This window comes from Phoca vitulina, unplaced genomic scaffold, assembly GCF_004348235.1.
Source record: "Phoca vitulina isolate PV1807 unplaced genomic scaffold, GSC_HSeal_1.0 scaffold9, whole genome shotgun sequence".
In the NCBI taxonomy this organism is placed as follows: Eukaryota; Metazoa; Chordata; class Mammalia; order Carnivora; family Phocidae; genus Phoca; species Phoca vitulina.
In genome coordinates this window covers 12,045,931-12,066,458 of record NW_022589712.1, presented here as the reverse complement: position 1 = coordinate 12,066,458, position 20,528 = coordinate 12,045,931, and the positions used below count along the sequence as shown (strand labels likewise).

The 20,528-nt window shown below is 41.1% G+C and overlaps 1 protein-coding gene across 1 annotated transcript in view; it reads right to left on the bottom strand.

The window, feature by feature from the left end:
* The window catches only part of NOX3 (NADPH oxidase 3), a 54,934-nt gene that overhangs the window by 27,072 nt on the left and 7,334 nt on the right, over positions 1–20,528 (bottom strand). The window contains exons 5-9 of the mRNA XM_032408291.1: positions 17,835–17,980; positions 15,146–15,327; positions 11,759–11,888; positions 6,822–6,914; positions 4,752–5,005 (exon numbers count right to left, since the gene is read on the bottom strand). Of these exons, the coding sequence (XP_032264182.1) occupies positions 4,752–5,005; positions 6,822–6,914; positions 11,759–11,888; positions 15,146–15,327; positions 17,835–17,980 (805 nt within the window). The remainder of the gene's footprint in view (positions 1–4,751; positions 5,006–6,821; positions 6,915–11,758; positions 11,889–15,145; positions 15,328–17,834; positions 17,981–20,528) is intronic.

Below are 20,528 nucleotides of genomic sequence, written 5' to 3'. Positions count from 1 at the left end.
CTGTCTTTGCTCCCCTCAGCATCCCAGGGCTGTGCATGCTCTCTGGCATGGAGCTGTTCAATAACAATTCATTGAATAAATTGTAAAGGGAATATTTAAAATATTTCAGTCAGCAGAATGTATTAAATAACCTCAACTATTCCAAAAGCACACATTTACATATGAACAAAGATATGCTAATTAAAAGGCTTCTAAGTTATTCATAACCATTCCCTAAGGGGTGTCTGTTGAAGGCACCCGAGGTTGGCCCATTTGGGCTTACTATGTGTTCATGAAAGTTCAATTGGGTTTTATTTTTAAATATTCCATATTCCAGACCTCCTAATAATTCAAATTAACTCTCCTCAAGTTAATCTTAATTAATAAGGCTTTATTACATATTGATATATGGAAATGGAAGAATAAAAATAAAAGGTCATTAACCAGAAAGGGTTAGTATCTCAGCCCACTGTAGATTAGTTTATAAATAATTAGATAAGGGGAATCAAGAGAGAAAAAATGAAACTGTCCAAGGATTAAAATGTCTTATTGTTAATTGTTTTTATAATTAGTTGTATTTGGGATTTATTTGACACTGATTTGAAAAGATAACAATGAAACCCAAAGAAGAATTGTGTTGTATAATCCACAGAAATACATAATAAACACATTTCCACATAATTAAAATTGAGAATCTAAGCTGGAAAAGGCAGGAGAAAATATTTAGTCCAACTTCCCTGCTAATATAGTAATCCTTCCTTCCACAACCCTGAGAGTTGATCCCATTCTGATGTTAAATTGCAGGGCACCTTGTTCCGTGTAGGGGCAGTTCAAAGCAGGAGATAGTTTTTCTCATGTCTCACTGAAATCTGTCTTCTGACAACTCACGCCGCTCGCCTTCCTGAGAAACACATACCAGGTCTCTTCCCTTTCTTGTCTCAGCCCTTTAAGTGGTTGATCGTGGCTATCATGACACCCTGATTGTTCTTTTTTGGACAAAAATGTCTCCATTTCTCAAGACCTCACAATCCTGAATTGGCTTCCTTTGCACAAATTCTTGTTTATCTAGTTCACTCAGCTACTTCCTCTTTCATTCGGACACAGAGTTTAATGATGCAGCTTTTCCAGCATCTACACCGTGTGGTTCCTTGTTGCTTTCAGTCGGGAGCACACCCACCCACCTCATCGACCTCCAACCTCGACTCTCTGAGCCCACTGCCTTTGCTTCATCTACATGTTCTCCCTGTTGATCATCACTTTCATGGACGTCTCTGCAGTACTTGACCTTTCATAGTTTGCTCATAATAATAACTAACCTTTTCTTACTATGCAATATGTGAAGGGCTTTATAAGGACATTTATTCTTAAACAAAGTCCTAGATACTATTATCATCTTTATTTTACAGATAAGGAAACCGAGACACACAGTTACATACATTCTCTAAGATCACACCCAGAACTGGGCTTTGAACCCAGGCTGTTGGATGTTGGTGTCCTTGGCTCTGGGCAGTAGGTTAAATCACTGAAAACTTTAGCATCAACTCTGAGAAATTCCTCCATTTTATCTCAGAAGGCAAAAGCTTTTATTTTTTTATTTAAAAAATTTTTTAGATTTATTTATTTATTTGAGCGGGGGAGAGGCAGAGGGAAAGGGCGGGAGAGAATCCTCAAGCAGACACTCCACGGAGTGTGGAGCCCCACACAGAGCTTGATCCCACGAACCTGAGATTATGACCTGAGCTGAAATCAAGAGTCAGATGCTTCACTGACTGAGCCACCCAGATGCTCCTTTTTCCTGGGGCTGGTTTAAATCCTTTCTGGGTTCAAAACAGTGAAAAATTATAGTGCTCTCTCCCATGTGTTTGATTCAATTCAAAATTGAAACAACTCTAAGAGATAAAAATCATCCAAGGAAGTCCAATAAAATTCTGATTCTTAATATATTGAAGAGTTGAAGAAATTGTAGGGTTTTTTTGGTTCTACTGTTAATCCGTATGCCTACACATGTACAGAAGCAGAGGTCAAATGAACTTAACAAATGAAGGGAAACTGCTCTGCTTCCAACAACTCATTTTTATTCATTCAATAAATATTTATTGAGTACCAACTAAGAGTTAGGGCCTATTCTAGGCACCAAAGACAAGATAACAAAGTGAACCACATGGATAATGTCCCTTTTCTTATGGAACTTCCATTCTAGTGTGGGAAGATATATAGCAAACAGATAAACCTACAGAGATTTAGTATGTCAGGTGGGGATAAGTACTATGCAAAAGAATAAAGTAGGGCTTGGGACAAAGCGATTACTGAGAGTCAGTTGGGGGAGGTGAAGGAGCAGCCTAGCAGAAATCTGGGGAAGAATGTTCCAGGTGGAGGAACAGCAGTGGTAAAGGTGCTTGGTGTGGGAGAAAGCCAAGAAGGCTGGAAGAATGGCTGAGTTCAAGGAGGGAGCAGGAGGTGGGGCAGCGGAGCCCAGGGAGGCCTGGGGGTGGGGGAGAGGGCATATGGTGTCAGGCCATGAGCTGACAAGGCATCCCACAGATAGAAAGCATATTGACCCCTGAGAAACATGTTCCAAGTTCTCTTTGGGTTATTGGCTGAAATGCTAGCTGGTTTGTGAAAGGCAAGTTTGGTTGATAGACCGGAGAACTGTATGCACTAAGAGTAGAGACCAGGCTGACAACAGGTTGGAAGTATTGATCTTGGCAATGCCAAAAGGAGGGCAGGGACGTGTGTGTGTGTATGTGTGTGTGTGTCTAATTTTATTTCTGATTTTAAGCATTTGCACCGCATTCTGAATCTTAGAATTCTATTACATTGCTTCCTTTCCATGATTAAAAAGAGAAGGTCTTAAATGGAGGAGGAATCAGGTGTTGTCATCTGACTTGGGGCTGTGGTCTGACAGGATGATGCTTACACTCGGTTTGTTATCATTACCACTCTTCAGTTCCAATGTTTGAAATGAAGGCATGTGACTCTTCCTAGCCACTGGACACAAGCAAGCCCAGAGCTATATAGTCACAGTTCAGTGTCCTATGGGAGGGGGGAAAGAGGGACACTAAGCTGATTAGATTCTGTGCCTTACACTTATTCTAGTGCCTAGTTTGCCACCTCTATATATTTGTTAAAGTAAATGAGCTAAAGCATCCATACTGGGTCTGGTATTTATTAATTTTTCCATTAAATATTTTCTCTGTATGCAATACATGTCAGACATTGCTCCAGGCACCGGGCATAGATGGGAGGACAGGCAATGCCCCGCCCCCAGGAGGTTCCATTCCAAGCGTATCCTGACAGTGTTCACCCCCTAATTTCTTCTGTCAGTGGCCACTGCTTGCTAGTTTCTGACCCCCTCCAAGGACGGCAGGAGAAGGAATCTCTTGATGCTTCTTTTGAAAGGTCAAATTCTTTCAAAATGTTTTTCTCAACCCTTTTTGTGTGTGCCCGTTTTCCTGGGGGCTTAAATATGGGTTTGGTCTGCCTTTTGGGTCATCCTGCTGGAAGAGTGGGGATCAACTTTAAGCCGTTGTCTGCCAAAGGGAGCTAAGGAGCGCTCATTGACACTGGGGCCCATGCTCGTCTGAATAGGATGTTGTCTTTGAATTGTGTCTCCCAGATTTCTAGGTTGAAGTCCTAAGCCCGGTACCTTAGAATGTGACCTTCTTTGGAAATAGGGTTGTTGCAGGTGTAATTAATCAAGTTAAGATGCAGTCCTACTGGAGACGGGCAGGCCCTGAATCCAACATGACTTGGATTTATAAGAGGCCACAGAGACACAGACACGAGAGGGGAGAATATCATGGGATGACAGAGACAGAGTGCACTGCTGCAGGTGCAAGCCAAGGAACGCCACGGATTGCTGGCAAACCCCCCAGAGCGGAGGGGGAGGCAGGGCAAGAGTCTCCCCGAAAGGTTTCAGATGGAGCTCGGCCCTGCTGTCCTTTAAATTCAGCCCCGGGTTCTCCAGAACTGGGAGAGAATACATTTCTGTTGTTGCCGGCCACCCAGTTTGTGTTCCTTTGTTACCACAACCCTAAGAAATGAATACGGATGTCATTTGTGCTTTTCCACCCTTCCCAGACCGACCCTCTGCACATGGACCTTGCAGCAAAATTATTGTCTGTGTGCAGGTTGATGCTGATTGCATTCGGCCTCTCGAAGTTCTAGAGAGAGGAGGCAGCGTTTTGTCATCTCTCTATTTCTGGCACCTAGAGGAGGTTACGAGTACTTGTTGCACGCACACAGGTGGCACCGACAGATTGAATGGCACAACTTTCTGGACCATTCGATCACTTTGTCACTCTATGAGTTTCAATCTGCAATTGTTTAGCTCTTTCTCCAGGGCACGGGGCCTGCCAGCCTCACTCTGACTGTAAAGCATCCTCCTTAGGAAGACCAAAATAACAAATATAAAGACCTCAGCCTGCAAAAGCAAAAAGCTCACAGGGCTGTCTTACTCATTGCGGGCTGCATGTAATTAGTCAAGTGATGTTTTGGAGCTGAGAAAGCACAATGCTCCTTCTTCCTAGATCACTGCTTGCCTTTGTTGAACATTTGTTTTTTTTTTTTTTTTTTTTTAAAAAGAAATGTACTTGCTTCTACTGGAAATCCACTAAATTAGACTCCATATAGGTCCTCAAATTTAAAAAATGGATTAAAACTTGCCATCTAGAATAAAGATATTGCTGGATTTGGGAAGCCTGCTGATGCACGAAAATGACTTATTTGTTATACTTTTCTAAGTTATATGTAAAAATGAAATGGGCTCCAACCTTGGCAGGCTCCAGAGCTCCTGTGGGGCTGGTCCCTCTGCCCCGAAGGCCTTACATAAAGCTTCTGTCCAGTCTCCTGCCGCCCGGATGTGGACACTGAAGAAGTTCTCCTGAGGAGCGGAGGTGAGGGTGAAGGGGTGCCACTCCAGCCGGGATACGGAGGGGCACTGGATCAGGACGTACTGCCCCGGGGCCATTTTAAAGTTCCGCTTTTTCATGTGAAGTTCTAGAACTCCAGACGGGTGGCTCACCACCTAAATCAGAGCAAGAGAGTCGTTTGCCTTTTTTCCTCAGGTGAAGGGAGAAGACAATGACTTTTGTCCACCAGAGGATTTTACATTCTAGAACCAGCTTTTTTGAGGTGTCCTTTCCATCTGCCATTTGCTGTTACCTTCCAAGGATCTTTGCCATCCCTTTTATATCTGGCTTGGCAACTCCAGCAAGCGTGAAGCTTACCTCCTTCAGAGTGCCATCTGAAATTTGGGTAGCTGCACCACGTGGTGTCTGACACGTGACTTTATGTCCCCGATGGCCAAGCTCTCGCTAGCGCAGTTAACCAGGATCAAGAGGATAGGAGCCAACATATGAGACACTGCACTTAATGATGCTTAGGGTTATTAAAATACCCACCGAACCATCTCCATGGTTTTAAAATGTAGGTCCTGTCTGTTACCATTTTCAATGACCTGTATCTTTTCTCAATCCCTGGTTGATTGGGCCCTATTATTTTTTCATTCTAAGTGGAAAACAATCCTCAAATTCACTGTGACATGTTTCGCTTTGTTTTTTTTTTTTAGTCAGGTCTCATCCATGGTCCTGCTCAGGCTCTGAGTTTGAGGTGTATGGAAGTAGCAGGCAAAGACTCTCCTCGCTTTTTTAAGAGCCTTGCCAAGTGCTGCTTATCAGAAGGAAAGAACTGATTTCCCTTCTTCGATTTCCATCTTGTTTCCTGAAAAAAAAAAAAAAAATCTCTCTAGGCTCCTGTGTCTTCTTTTGTGGTAGGAGGTGAAAGGGAGCAAAAGCAAATGTCTAGATCCTGTGACAGTATTTTTCCATTTGGAAGAGGATCTCAGCGCATTTTAATCATTAGTTCTGTTTCCCATCTCCTTACTGATATTTGTTCTGATTCTGCTGTTAAACTGTCTCCCTAGTAACGGCTCTAGTGGATTTCCAGAAGTTTTACTGTCTGGCTTTTGACGTAGCCTGATATCCTTTGGTGCTTAACTTAAAAGCAGAAACATGGAAACAGCTTAAAACAGAAATATGAAGCAATTTCTATGCATCTGCTTTCATGAAGACAGTTAAGGAGAAAGGGGATTCTGTTAATATTGTATTAGCAATATAAGTTTGGTTAGCAGAGCATTTCTTCTTGGACCTTTAAAACACCGGGCGCCGGGTCTTTGGTACTTTTCAGTCTCCTAGACATGTTTTCCATCTTCCTCCAGCATTTGGTAAACTGGAGAGCTGTGAGGAGGGGTGCAAGGTTGGAAAACACTCCCTGGGGCCCTCACTCACTAGGTGGGGCTTCGCGTGGTCCCTCCCCTCTCACTCTCCCTCTCACTCTGAACCTGAGGGTGACCATTCCCTGTCCTCTGCTCAGTAGCTCCGAGTGGGAGTGTGTGTCCTTGAAAATGTCTATTATTTGTGTGTTTGCAAAATCGCCATCTTTATGTGTTGAACGAAGTGATTATATTAGAAGTTACCATAACCAACGTAAACCAACCAAAGCTGAGTCAGTCCCCTTGCCCATCCTTCCCAACCCCCCAGTGAGAAATTGAAATACCCCAACCCCCCAGTGAAAAACTGAAATAAAGAACAAAACGGATGGTTCCTGGGCTGCACCGTAACCTTTGTCAAAATTCTGTGTACCGGTCTGGAGCCCTGATCCCCGTCTTCAGTAAAATTAGTCACACTAAAAGATACGCGGGATATAAGCAATTATTAGAACAGAAGATGGGCCTCTAAATTACAGACAGTTCTGCAATAAAAATGGCAAATTAAAAACTTGGGCTAATAAAAAATTTTCATCTACACTCAGGCTTTTATTCACACATAAAGCTACACGCATACCTTGGTAATGACAACTTCTTGTTGAAACCGCCAGACCCTAATTATTCTTTCACACGCATATAAGACCACAGGGCCTAAAACCCATTTCCAAGCCTGTAGAGAGCAGCAGAGAGAGAGAGAGAGAGAGAGAGGAAATGAAAATAGAATCCAAATATTTTCAATTTGAACGAAATCAATACATAACATGATGGGATTCAGACATTTTCCTTTAACTTTGGGCCAGTTATCAACAATAAAGATATCTCCTTGTATTAAATACTATAACATTCAATTATTCCTTGAAGTCTACAAGCTTATTTCAGAGATTAAACTCTTCTGTATTAGTTTTTGTGCTTACTTGATCAATGATGCCTTTATGTAATTAGAAATAATTGAATTTGTAAAGAAATAGGAAAGCAGATTGATGTTTACGTTACATATGATAGGGTCATAAATGCTCCCAACTCAGCCAAAGTCAAGGGCTTACAGAGTTACATTCTTGAGCCAAAATAGGACATGGAGAATGAAATAAAAACATTGTGAACAGTAATTTTTTGGGCCACCAATGCGTCACAACTTGGGGGTCTACCTGAAGAAGCACCCACACCCACACACCCACACCCACACACACACACATTCACACACACAGGCATATCCAATGTTATCAGGAATAAGACATAAAGGTAGTGTCTCAGAACTTTAAACGTGGGTTTACAGAATCAGAACAAAATCGTCCACAATCTTCTGGACAATTGTGACAGCGAATATTTCCATTCTTAATAAATCCCTTCCTATGTTAACCTTTCATGAGAATAATCAGTATTACTGAAGATCAGTTTGCCAGCAGGCTAGTCTTGTACCAATTGTTGTGTACAAACATACACTTAAAATGTTTGAAGACTTATACTAGGTCTGATACCAAACAACGCCACGAGGCATATGGTATTCTCTTTGTCTTACAGAAGAAGAAACTGAGGCTCAGCAAGATCAAACAGATTGTCCGGGTCACAAAGGTAATGAGGTGCACCAGAAAAACATGACCCCAGAGGGGTCTGACCGCCTGGCCTGTGCACTTACCACCGAATTGTGCTTCTTTCTGTCCCGTGTTGACATTGCTACTGAGCCTTGTTTTACAAAACATTAAAGACTCAGTCATTCATTGAATTTTGGGATGTTAAGGGTTCTCTGAAATCTCATCTAATTCTTCATTTAAAGAAGAAAAGTCCCTGACTTTGTGGGAACTGGTAGAGTGGTGTAGGGAGACAGAACTTGATCCCGGGGGAGCTCGGACTGGAACTCAAGCCTTTCATAATTTCCCTAAATCCTCTGCTTGGGATTCTAAATGCACCTCGACCTTCCTGCTAGCACACTAGCTTAGGAGCAGGAACGATGTCTCACCCTTTTGAACTCGTGTTCACTAAAACCTTTCTGGCTGACTCACCATCTTTATTGCTCTTTACTCTTGCCCATTATCTTTTTTTGTCCGTTCTGTTGATGGGTCACAAGCCCTTTGGTGTTATTTTTGCTTCTGTTATCTTTCTTGTGTATTTCTCTTTTGTTTACTGCTGGGTCTGTTTGCATGGCATCTCTGCTCACCTACATCAACACTCCTTGCTTTTTCCCTGGGAGCCTCTTGCTCGCCTGATAAAGGCTCGATTTATGCAGGCAACACAAAGCAATTTGACCCACTTATTCTTTTATGCCTCAGTGGGGTTCAGCAACGTGTTCAGCATAGCAGAGAGAACAAAGCCTTTTGTCCACCTATGCTGTGGGTGAGGCGGTATAATGAGCAGAGTAAGGGAGAAGATAGGAAGGGGTAGACATGAAGGATGGGGTTGGACCAAGGGAACGAATCCTTTGGTCTCTTATGCTTGAATGAACCACAAAGTGTTTTGAGAACTGGTTTGGATATTTACGGAAAGGATAGCAAGAATGCAATTCTTTCTATGTGAGCTTAGAGAGATATTTGCAAAAACACTCATAGTCTCTATGTACTTTTACAAATAATCTTCCACGCCCATTTAAGAAAGTTTTAGACGTCACACACTTCATTTTGGTGGTGTCAAGTCAGTCATGGTCTCCGATTCTTCCATATTGATAAAAATGAAACAGATTATTTTTCCTTATATGGTTAGTCAGGAAGGAGAATGTAAGCTATGAATCCTTGGCTCTATCTCTACTCTAGTATATAAATTGATCCAGGAGGAGAAAGCCCAGTTTGGGTATACCGTGATACTCCCGGAGCCCCTGGAAGTTAGGGAGTGAAGGACAGGAGCGGCCAGAGGTGAATATTAGGTTATCCTTCCACAACAACTGGGATAGACAAGTGTGAGTAAAGACAGAAGGAGGCCAGGCCCCAGGGCAGGAGGGGCTCCTGAACTGAGTCTCAGAAGACCTGGCTTCGGGTCTCGGGGTTACCATCCCTCCACCTATGCCTTGTGGCAAATCTTGGGCCTTTTATGTTCAAATTTTCTGTTTTGTAAAATGAGAGTGTTGGAGAAAATTATTGGTTGGCTTTCCTCCAGGCTCTTAAATGTTTTAGTTTTATTTATGGAGATAAATACAGTGTCAGGGGTATGTTCTCAAGGAGAGCAGTAGAGAGTGGACAAAGTGAGGGGTGGGAGAAGGCTGGAGCTTCAGAATGAATGTTGAAGAGAAGAGAGATGAGATTTCATGGCCATAAGAACTCTGGTTTCTTGGTGTGGCTTTCCTGGGAATGCCTTTTGTGACCACAGGGAAGAAACTAAAACAAGTTCTCCATCTATTACATAAAGGGGCAGGGCTATTTAATATCTAAATTTCTTTAATGCTAAAATACGCTATGGCTTCTTTGCTTTAGTTTTTCTTCTCAAAAAATACTCAAAAAAGTCATGGTACAGTGAATATTTTATGATGGAAATAAAGCTACATTGATTTAAAGCTGCAATAACGAAACTTGTTTCTTCCACTTTCACTCCTGGTTTTTCATTCCTACCAGAAAATAAGAACATGCTGGCTCTGATTTTATTTTATGTGTGTGTTTATAAATGGGCTCTTTTTCTAGACAATAAGATTTCCAGGGGAAGGAACCATGTCTCTGCATCCTGAGTCTAGTGCAACTCCAAGCACATAAAAAAGAAAAAGTTTGCTGTACTAACTCTACCTCAGTTAAAGCTTCCTCCTCTACCGTTGATATCATGCCCTAATAATTTAAAAAGCATTAGCCTTATTATTACTATTATTATTGTCACTTGTTGATGCTGTAGTTAAATAAAATAAGGTGCTTCTTTGGCTAAGGAAGACCAGGCTTCTTTTGAGACCAAGTTCCATGAGTATCTCTACTCTGGAGCCTCGTATGTGTCCATGAGTTGGAGACAGAAGGGGGCTGAGGGTATAATTGGTTCCCTTGATCAGTTCAGTGTCTCCACGGTGATGTACAAAAAGCATTCTCCCTCCTAACATGGGCAGTAGTGCACCACTGAAGGTGAATTGATAAATGTTCTATCGATGAAAGAACTGTGAAAAGGCAGTTAGGAGAGGCAAAGAGGAAGAGATGGGTAGATGTGGTGCAGTGAAGCGCAAGAGCCCTTCCTTGTCCTTGGGATACCTTCTAGATTCAGTGTCTACAAGACATCAGAGAGAATATTGTACATTCAGCCAAGCAGTAATTGCACAACCCACAGATGCTTTGAATCAGGATCCATTAAAAATAATGAGAAAGAGTGACAACATGAGTTTGGGTGTGCAAGGAGGTGTAGCAGGGGAGAGTTAAGAGAGAGATGGGTAAGTTCTCCCCTTTTAATAATAATTAATGTCAGCATCTGCTGCCGAGCCAGCTATGGTCTGTATTCATGAGGTGTGGGAGAATATTGATTTTTTTTTTTTCTAATGGAGATGCTGTAGCTGAAGATTTTCGAGAGGCATTCATGTTCCTCATTAATATGCAGGCTGGGTCGTGGCTACCAATAGTTGAGTTTAAGACAGAGACAATCTATACTGACCATTAAAAGAACCATAGTCTAATGGGCACATCTATTCCGGTTCGGTTTTACACATTCCCCCTAGCAGTTTTCACTTTTAAAATCCAGTGCTTAATTTAATATATTCGAGGATTTTAGAAAAAGTCCATCCTTAGAGTCTTCATAAGATGATGACTTCATTTCCTAATCCCCCACCATTTACATACTATTATCTCATTTTTAATGACACATATTTTGGGGCCACTGTTTCCTTCTAGTTTTAATCTGCTGGCTTTATTGATTTGCTTTTATGCATCACCCAGCTGCCCGATGGTTTGCATTGTACGAAGATTCCCGAGGAGACCAAATAGGGTCATTATTTCTATTTACCTATGCCACAAACTATAATGATGACAGCATGCCCAGGAAATCTTACTTTTGAGATCTTGTGGACATTATCGTCTACTCTAATGAATTCGGTCTCCTTTTGTCTACCATCATTATTTTAGTCATGGGAGCTTAATTAGAACAGGAAGTAAATGCATCTAATACCCCAATTTTTTTGATCCCCAAAGTTGCAGAAAGCAAGAAGGCAAGCTTAATAAGGAGGGCATGCTTCTCATTTGGTTGTTGCTTAACGTTCGTTGGAGAAGTGGTGCTATTAATTCCCAGAATGGCGAGGGCAGTTCTGCAGAGGGACGGGGAGTTGAGCTTGCTGAGCTGAGGGTGGCAAGCCAGAGACACGGTTGTTAGCGCTTGCGATGGTGTGCGATCCGCCATAACAGAGATCCACATTTAAATGTGAGTGCAGGAGCACATTTCAAAATGGACAGAATAATTTTGGCAGTAAACCTCTTTTAAAATGATCCATAACTAGATTTCTCCATTAGCACACTTAATAAAGAGTTGGCTTTGTCTAGTGGTGACATGGGCTGTTCTTTTTCTCAAGCATATAAAGCTCTAGTTCTTTTAACTATGGAGACAGCTATTTTTTTTAAAAGCTCTTGGGTTCACTCTTACCGAAGGCTCCTTGCCAGAAAATTGAGGCATGGGGCACGGGGCCGCCTTCTGCCATTGAGCATAGTGGTCTCTACAGAAGGTGATGTTGTGCCGCAGTTGACTCTCGGGAGTTTGGCCTCGAACGATCCGACTTGCCATTAAAACAAAACAAAACAAAACAAAACAAAACAAAACAAAACAAAACCTAAACGTTTAAAATTGATTTTGTGCAGTCTGGTGATACCACCGACATATATTCTACAGTGGGCCCTGGAGTAACACTTCAACTGTCTTGAAACTCGGGCTGTCACTCATTTCTCTCAACATCTTTAAAAATAGGAATTTAAGAAGCTTCAAGTAACTTTGAAGATCCCAGAAAAGAAGTGCCCCTCTGCGGTATCCTGTGTTAAATTGAAAGTGTCTATATTAGAGAATTCATAATGAAGGGAAATTGTTTGAACACATCCTTTTGTAGACTGTTGAATTTAATTAGGTTACATCTCGTCCTGATTGCTGATTTGGGCTAATTGGCTAACTTTGTACTATTTGGGTCTTTTGCAGATTTATTTAACTTCTACCCTTTTTGGTTTGTTTTTGAGCACCTAGAAGTTTTCAAGTGAAGGAGTCAGAAGAAGTGCCCTGAATAATGATATTTTTTTCCCCCCAGTGACCACAAGCAGGAGTAGTGTTTGACAGGGTCAAAATAGGTCAGTAGGAAGTATGTCTTCAGGACTACATGATGAATCTGAGGGCGAAAAGGAAGGCTGCCTTCGTGAATGGAGCACTGGATCAAGAGTCCTGTAATTCTGCTATATTATATCTGCCACAAATGCAGCTCTGACTGACCTTTGACAAGTTGTTCTGGTGTAAGTTCCTCGATTTCCCCATTGGTGCACCGGGCTGCCAAGCCTAAGAATTGAGGTCATGTAATCTGGGAGTTGCTCAATTCCTAGGTGTTTATGAATAAAAACCATTGACTTATTTTTGAGGAACATGGTACTCAGAGACTGAGGAACTTTAGCATCACACAGGCTCATGTCCTGGGTAGTCTGTGGAGTAACATGTCCCCTTTTGCATCGTCAGGCATTAGAGGAGGGAGGGGCAATGACCCTGGGGACCTCAGACCTCAGCCCGGAGAACTGACATTTTGGCCCTTGTCCCAATCTGTGTCATGGAAGGCATCCAAAGCATCCCTTTGCATTAGATGAGCACAACTATCTGTGAATCTCCCATGAAATGTTGATGCCCAGACATGGGAAGGGTGAATAATAAATAGGAGCCAGAGGAAAAGATTCTGTAAATTTTAACACCATCATTCTCAAGCTCTAGGTAACATTCTCTATATTATCTAAACCTCAGAACATTTCACAAATGCAGTATCTTTTTAAAAATTAAAAAAAGTTATGTCTTCATCTATGCTATCCCATAATAGAAAGATTAGTGGGCTTTAACACATTCCAATAATCCTCCTTTACTTGGCATTTTGTATAGAATTTGCAAATTACTTTTTGCTGTAAACAGTAGCTGTAGAATACTTCAAGCTGAGAGGATTAAATGAAGTCCTTATCCCAAAATAAGCCTTTCAACTAAGTTAAAATGACTAAAATATTTCATCTTATGAAATGTTATTTGGATATTAAAAAAAAAAAAATCTCTAACGCAACACTGGCCCATTGAAATCCTCTTGTGTGAATGCAGGGAGGCAGGATCCGGGGACGTGTGCATGATTTTTGAGACGAGGAGCTCTAGACCCGTATGGATTATGAAGAGTCTCTCAAACGTGCTACAGGGGTTAATGCCCCAGCATCAGGAGAAGAATCCGCAGAGAAAGGGAGGACTGGCAGTCTTTGGGGTGGAGTACTTTGGGACCATCCATCCTGCTCCCCGAAATATAGAGAGTCAGGGTGGGGGATCAAGCATCAGAAGAGCCAACTGCTGATCTTTTAAAGACCAGAAAGCCATTAGCCAGGCAGCAGCATAAATAGGAACATTGACTGACTAGGATTCTAAGGATGAACAGAGGAATTGGCAGTTTTTTTGGGTAAAAATGCCCCGGGGGAGCAATGCTTCCTTCTACAATGTCTGCGCATCTGACGAGCTGGTGGATGGTGGGGAGCCGTGGCAGCAGCAGAAATGACCTCCCTCAGGAAGGAGAGGGCTGAGCTGGAGGGAGGCCATTAGTGTGGGGAGGAGGAAGGGAAGTGGCTTATCACGCAGAGCTGCCCTAGGGCCCTGAGTGAGCCTCTCTGTCACCCTGTCCTGTGTGCCTGGCCAGGCCCCACAGTCTCTGTGGCCGAGCTCTTCCGAGTCAGGGCAGAAGCAGAGCCCCCTCCAGGCTCAGCAGCTGCAATGGAGGGAGAAAAAAGTTCAAGAGAAGGGATGTGCTGGTGCACATTCCTGCAGGTGTGGAGGAATGTTTCCCGGGAGCCAGTGAAGAGCTGTTCTGCAGGGCTTGTTATCAGAAAAGGTTGGGTTGTCTGAAGACGGGCGCCCTATGTCCGACTCTGGCATTTATTTGTCCTGGGACCTGGAGTGAATCACTTAACCCCCTGGACATGTTTCCTCCTTATGAAATAGGGCTAATGTCACCCTCTTCATTGGACAGGACTGTTGTTGGGATCAGACGGATTATGCACACGAATGTGCTCTTAACATTGTGAGATGGAAAAAAAAGGCATCGGTTTATGAAATAATTAATGTGGGACAAAGTAGTGAATAGACATCAATGGGTTAGTTGGTCCAGAGTCATTCTGAGACTATTTAAAGAACTGAAAACATTGTATTTGAGCCGCACTACTCTAGTTTCCTGATGCAGAGATCAATAGTGTCAGGCAGGTGTTGAATACCAGAATGGCATTGTATGAGATGTTCAGGCAAGAAGGAATCCTAGAAGTCAGATGGGGAAACTGAGGTCCATAGAATTTGAAGGACTTGCACATAGCCACGCTGATGACTAGTGGCAGAGCCTAGGTCTGACTGCCGTCTGGCACACAGTTCCCTCCCCCACACCGGGTTTCCCAGTGGGTGGTTTTGGTTAGGCAGAAATGACATCTGGGTGTCCGAAATATATATCCTGACTAATCCCATGTAATTTGGATTGCGAAAATATGTTCTGAATGAAACACAGATCTATTGTTTTCTAGCACTCATTAAAATTTCCGCATCTTATAAACATGTCAAGACTCCCCGACAGACTTAGCAAGAAAAATAAAGATATTACTTCACCATCTATGTTGCTTATTTTCAGTTACTAAAAAAAGGTGTTTGCCCCAGTGAATGTTCTTTTCCATACCTTCTATGTGTCCTTTAGTTCCTGCCAGTCGTGTTCCTCCATCCGAAGGGCTCTCTAAGATGATTTTGAGGTTCACAGACATAAAATCTTACACTTTGAGCACACTATGGACTTACCCAGCCCCATGGGTAGCCAGACTGATAAAGAAGATGATGAACACATGATGGGTGTACCAGAACAACTCATAGGAGACCTGTCTGATGAATTCGGTGGAAGAGGTCATGATCAAGATTAAAGCCAGAGAGATGATCAGGCCAGTAACACCCGCGATTGTCGTTAGCAATTCAGTGATGGTGTTCTAAAAGAAACAAGCACCATGACATTGATATCTTAGTTCTACTTTTCCATTTTAGGGTCAATATTTGAGAGTTCAAGCAGGGGGTAATTTAGAATGTTCTCATCAGGAGCATATTAGCCTCAAAAAGGGGTCCCCATATGACTCAAGATGGCAGCTTCCTTGTCTTTGCCTTTGCCCCGTTTGATGGCAGACATTTGCTTTGCTCCAATTCCATCAAATGCCACTGATCATTTATAGGTTTTCCATCTGTATAAATCAATGTTCCTGTCAAAGTTATTACGTTGAATTGAAATGAAGACAATATATGAAAATGCATTTTAAGATAAAATCTTGCAAAATAAATCCAAGTCTCAAGTTTTGAATCTTTAAAATAAAAATGTGGATTGCCATGCCTAATTGCATTTTAACATTAATAAACACTTTTTTGGAGAGATCCCTCAGGGGCATTCCTAATAAAGCAGCTGCACATTCTGTTCCCCTGGTAGTTTATCCTTGCTCTTGCTTTTTAATTGGAAGGACCATGACTTGCATTTCTTTCATGCCACCTTGGGAGGCTTGGAATAAGGCTTTGTAAATCCTAGGTGATCAATAAAGATACAGCTCTTCTTATCTGGTAGACGCTGCCAAAAGACCAGCATTCTGACCTACGAGTGTAAGGGATGGTTAAAGAGCCTTTTAGAATATGAATCACAAAGCACTTTGTATTTACTGTGAGTTTTCCATACTCTTGCCAAGTCATTAGTATTCATACATTGTGTTACTATCGTTGAGACGACTGTGAGCTCAATAAACTCACACTGTATCTTTTGTCAGTAAAATCTCATTAATTTGGGCTGCTTTGAGATCTCAAGGTAATTTGGATAGGGACTTCTTGTTTATTTATTTTTTTCTTCATAGAGCAAATAGTTGAAATAAAATTGAAAGGGCTATGTCTAAAACATTTAAAAGATATTTTTTTGCAAGTGTACTCAGGCATTTTAGAAATCCATTTATATCATTGGATGTGCTAATTTCAAATCATCCTTCTTTGCTTATTAAAGCAAATCCCCACTTCCCTTTTCTTGCAACATATTTTTATAGACTGGTTTGAGTAGCCATGTATCTTCTAAAATAATCCCATTGCATCTCTTTAAAAATACTCTATAATGTACACTTTGTGTTATGGATACTTTCTCCAAATGTACCAATTTGTGTTATTGATCTTTCTCCAAATACCCTAAAGCAGAGGGTTTCTTGAACTTAATTAGCACTTACATAGTAGATTGCTACTAAAATTTTGAGAAAACCATATTGGGAGTAACTTAATTATCTTGTTAAATTGCTTTAAAAGTACTTATAATAAATACTATTCACTGTATGGTCTTTTCAAAATATTGAGGCTTATTCTTGGTTGTCTGTAACAGTGAGCTCTCCAGAGCCTTAGTGGGGAAAAGAGTTAACCCCAGTAGGTGTCAAGGTAAATACTGTGGCTCAAACGAGTGACCCCCAAAGGCCTTCCCACAGGCTTATGGCATCTGTTTTTGACTTACAATGTTGAAACTTGTGCTTCTGATTGTTGTCTGCTAAGAAAATGTAGCTCTACTTGATTAATGGACTGATATTGGAAATCATCTTAGGGTAATTAGGGGCATGCCATAGAAGAATTTCCCCAAAAAGAGACTCTGAATTTTGCTTCTTCAAATAAGGCTGCATGGGCAAAAGTGTCATGAAAGAGATATTTCCATGGCTGGAGTGCATTGTCTTTGGGTTTTTCTTGAGCAATACCAATTTTTTTATCCTGGTCAACATGGTGGATGCCTATTTCAATAGGGTAGTACATGATCTAATATTTTGATCAACCAGGACAAAAAGGGTAGGAGGTGGGTGATGGGAGAGGAATATCTTAATCTCTGCAGGTGGATTTCTGGAGCTACATTTTTGGTTTTCTTTTTGTTTCCCACATGTGCTGCCATTCTGTGCACACAGATAATTAGCATTAATGATGTCACTAGCCATGCAGGTCTGATTATGAAATTAGCTACTCTGCCCAGTATCTGATTTGGCAAATCAACCAGGCACATTGTGTGCCAAAATACGACATAGGAGAAGAGATCCAAAAACAATTTGCAAGTTGAAGATGAAGACATCCAATTTATAATCCCTGGATTTAGATGGCACTTCACATTCTTTATGATTCCAACACCAACAAAAAAATATCTAATCATGAGTTGCTTTAAAATTTAAAGTATCAGGGTTTTAACAGGTTACTGCATTTCCTGTTTAGGTGTATTTGTTATGTTTTGCTATAAACTAAGCGGCATCAGTTTTTCTTCTTGCTCATAACCTCTTAGCAACATTTATGAAAAAATAGCTTTTTTTAAAAAAATGGTGAAACCGATGTTAACAATTGGCAGAAACTTCTCTCCAGCTCTTTTATTAATAGCTTTTGAAACACAGTGTTCCTGATAAAGTGATCGGAAAAGGAAGGACTTTTCAGATGAGAAACCAGGTAGCATGCAAGGACTCACTGTGTGGAAGGTTCGGATGGGGTTGAGGTAGCTCTCATTGGGGGCGTTGCCAAGTTTGGAAAGCACAGCCAGAAGTCCCTCTGCGTGGGCCGACTGGCTCCAGTGGAAGCGCTGTAGGTTGCACAAATGGGCGACGATGTGGATGGCTGCGGTCGAGGAGCTGACATCAGACATGTGCCATATGGATTTCTTCCTTTATGGCTACTCAGAAACACAATGCCTCTATGGTCAAGTTTCTCTGTTCTGGTTTTTGTAATCTCCAAAGAGTGACTTATTTGTGCATCTTTCACACTGTGCTGAATGGAGTGGATTAACTAGTTCTAAAGGTATGCTGGGATTCGCCACATCTATTTTAATTATTTGAAGAAATAAAGTAAATCTCAATTCCCCTTAATTTAATTATAAACACATGCTCACTCTGCAAGTGGAATAGGTATCAGGACGTCACAACATAATTATATACATGTTCCATTATATATATATAACTCCATATTTTATATAGAACACATTCTGTTTTATATATATGTATATAGATTCCATATTTTATATCTTATATAATATGTTTTCCAAGTAATCACAGAGCATTATTCTAGAGTATTGTACATCATATACATGGACATCTGTGCATATGACACATATGATAGATACCAGGGAAGAGTTTTTGTTCTCTTTCAAACGTTATACTTTCTATTCTTCCTTTATATATTTCACTGTATATGTATATTCGCTCCTACACATATACACAATATCTTTGCATGTGTTATTCCTTGAGGATAGAAATAAGTTAGTATTTATAGAATTAATCCTCTCCGTATATTCTGAAGAAGAAAACTCAGCTTTCTAATTCTGAGAATTGGTGATGCCTAAATTCTAAATGAAGAGAACAAGCTCAGGAACACAGCATAACTTAGCCTGAGGAGCCTGTGCCCAATGCCACGCTTTTCTGTCTTGTAAAATCTGTGGGGAAGCTAGCAGTCACAACATCCAGACAAGGACCTCCTCCTGATGCTTTTCCTGCAAATGAAAGCCCTATTGGGTGACCCGTTGATACCAGCCATCGGGATCAGATTCAAGTGTGAAATGAGAATTCATTACCCAGGGTGTAGATAACTTCCCATTTGATACCTTTTTTCCCCCTTCACCATGGAAAGAAGCAGTGACTACTACTATTATGCAGTCTCTACACATTGTAGGCAAATTCTGGAATCCTCCATGGCTGTACATTGTGGGTTGAGGTGCTGGGAGTTGAAAGAAAAAGGAACAGTGAAACTTCTGAGAATATTGGTGGCATTTTGCTCCCTGTGGTCCTAATAGCAGACTTATCTAGAAATACCATCTGCTATTTAGCTTTACTCTCTGTCCCCTGAGTTTCTTTGATCAGAGCCATTCCCTTTTGTGCCCTGCAAAGTTGTTTTCATGCTTTAAGACCCAACTCAAAAGTTGTTTTCTATCAAAGTTGTTTTCAATTCCATAGGCACCAATGACACCAATGATACAGCAATGATTTAATTATAACATTTCCCAGACGTTACTGTTATGAGTATTAATTTACATCTATGTTGCCCAGTGGACTCTCATGCCTCAAGATTTATTCATCTTGTAACCTCAACACTTGGCACATTGCTTACTACCAGGATATACTTAATAAGAATTTGCTGAGAGACAATGAGCTTACAGAAAGAGAAAGGGTCAGGAGGTTGTCTGCAGATGCAACATTGTTGGAGTGGTGTTTTCCCTGTTAATACATTTTTTTTTTGCACATTTTCTTGCACCCTTTAAGTTAGAAATCAATTCGAATATGCTTTTGGTTGAAGCTCACCTAAAAAGGCAAAGCATGATGCTATTTCTGGGTCCATGATGTGGACTGTCTCCTTATGGGTATGGCGTGGGTAGCACCAAAAAGGCATTGTATTTCTTCCTTATGTTCCCTTTGTCAATAAATGTGGTCGTGTCTAGGAAGGGGCTGCCTTGTTTAGTCTCAGCATCCATAAAGCTAGAAAAGTTTGTCTAGTAGCCATCTCTCCCAATATGCAATATATAAAATGGAAACTATTTGCTAAATTGAACACAAACAGTTCAGCATTATTCTTAATTGCTGTTTTCTGATAATTATATTAAAGTTTTTTTTTAAAGGTCGTATTTCTCATAGCTAACAGATATTGAATACTTACTATACTCCAAACAATGTTATAAATGCTTTGGGCATATTATCTCACCTAATCCTCAGTAAGACTTATTAGTCTTATTGCCATTTGACAGACCAGTATTCAAAAAGTTATGGTGCTTGTAGTCCATTAATGAAAAGTGGGATAAACCCTCTTTGCCTGAGTCCAGAGCCCCATTTTTGACCTTTAAGTTATATTGCTTCTTTTCACTGATTAATAATTGTTATAATTTACTGAAAACTAATTTCTCCTGTGGGCTTAGCTAAAACTCTTTGAATGGTTCACTTGAGTCTTTAGAATCAAATAGCTCCTAAGACCAATTGCAGCCTTTGGAATCCTCGTTGCATGTGGGTGGAAACTCACCTTTTACTCTCTGCCCCTTTACCCTTACCCCTCTGCCTCTGGCTGTCCCCAGTTCTCCTCCATGGACTAAAGCTCACCAGACAGAGCAGAGCTGTTCCCATTTTACAGATGTAGATACTGAGCTTCAAGCCAAATTAAGTGACATCATTTCCAATCCCATAATGCA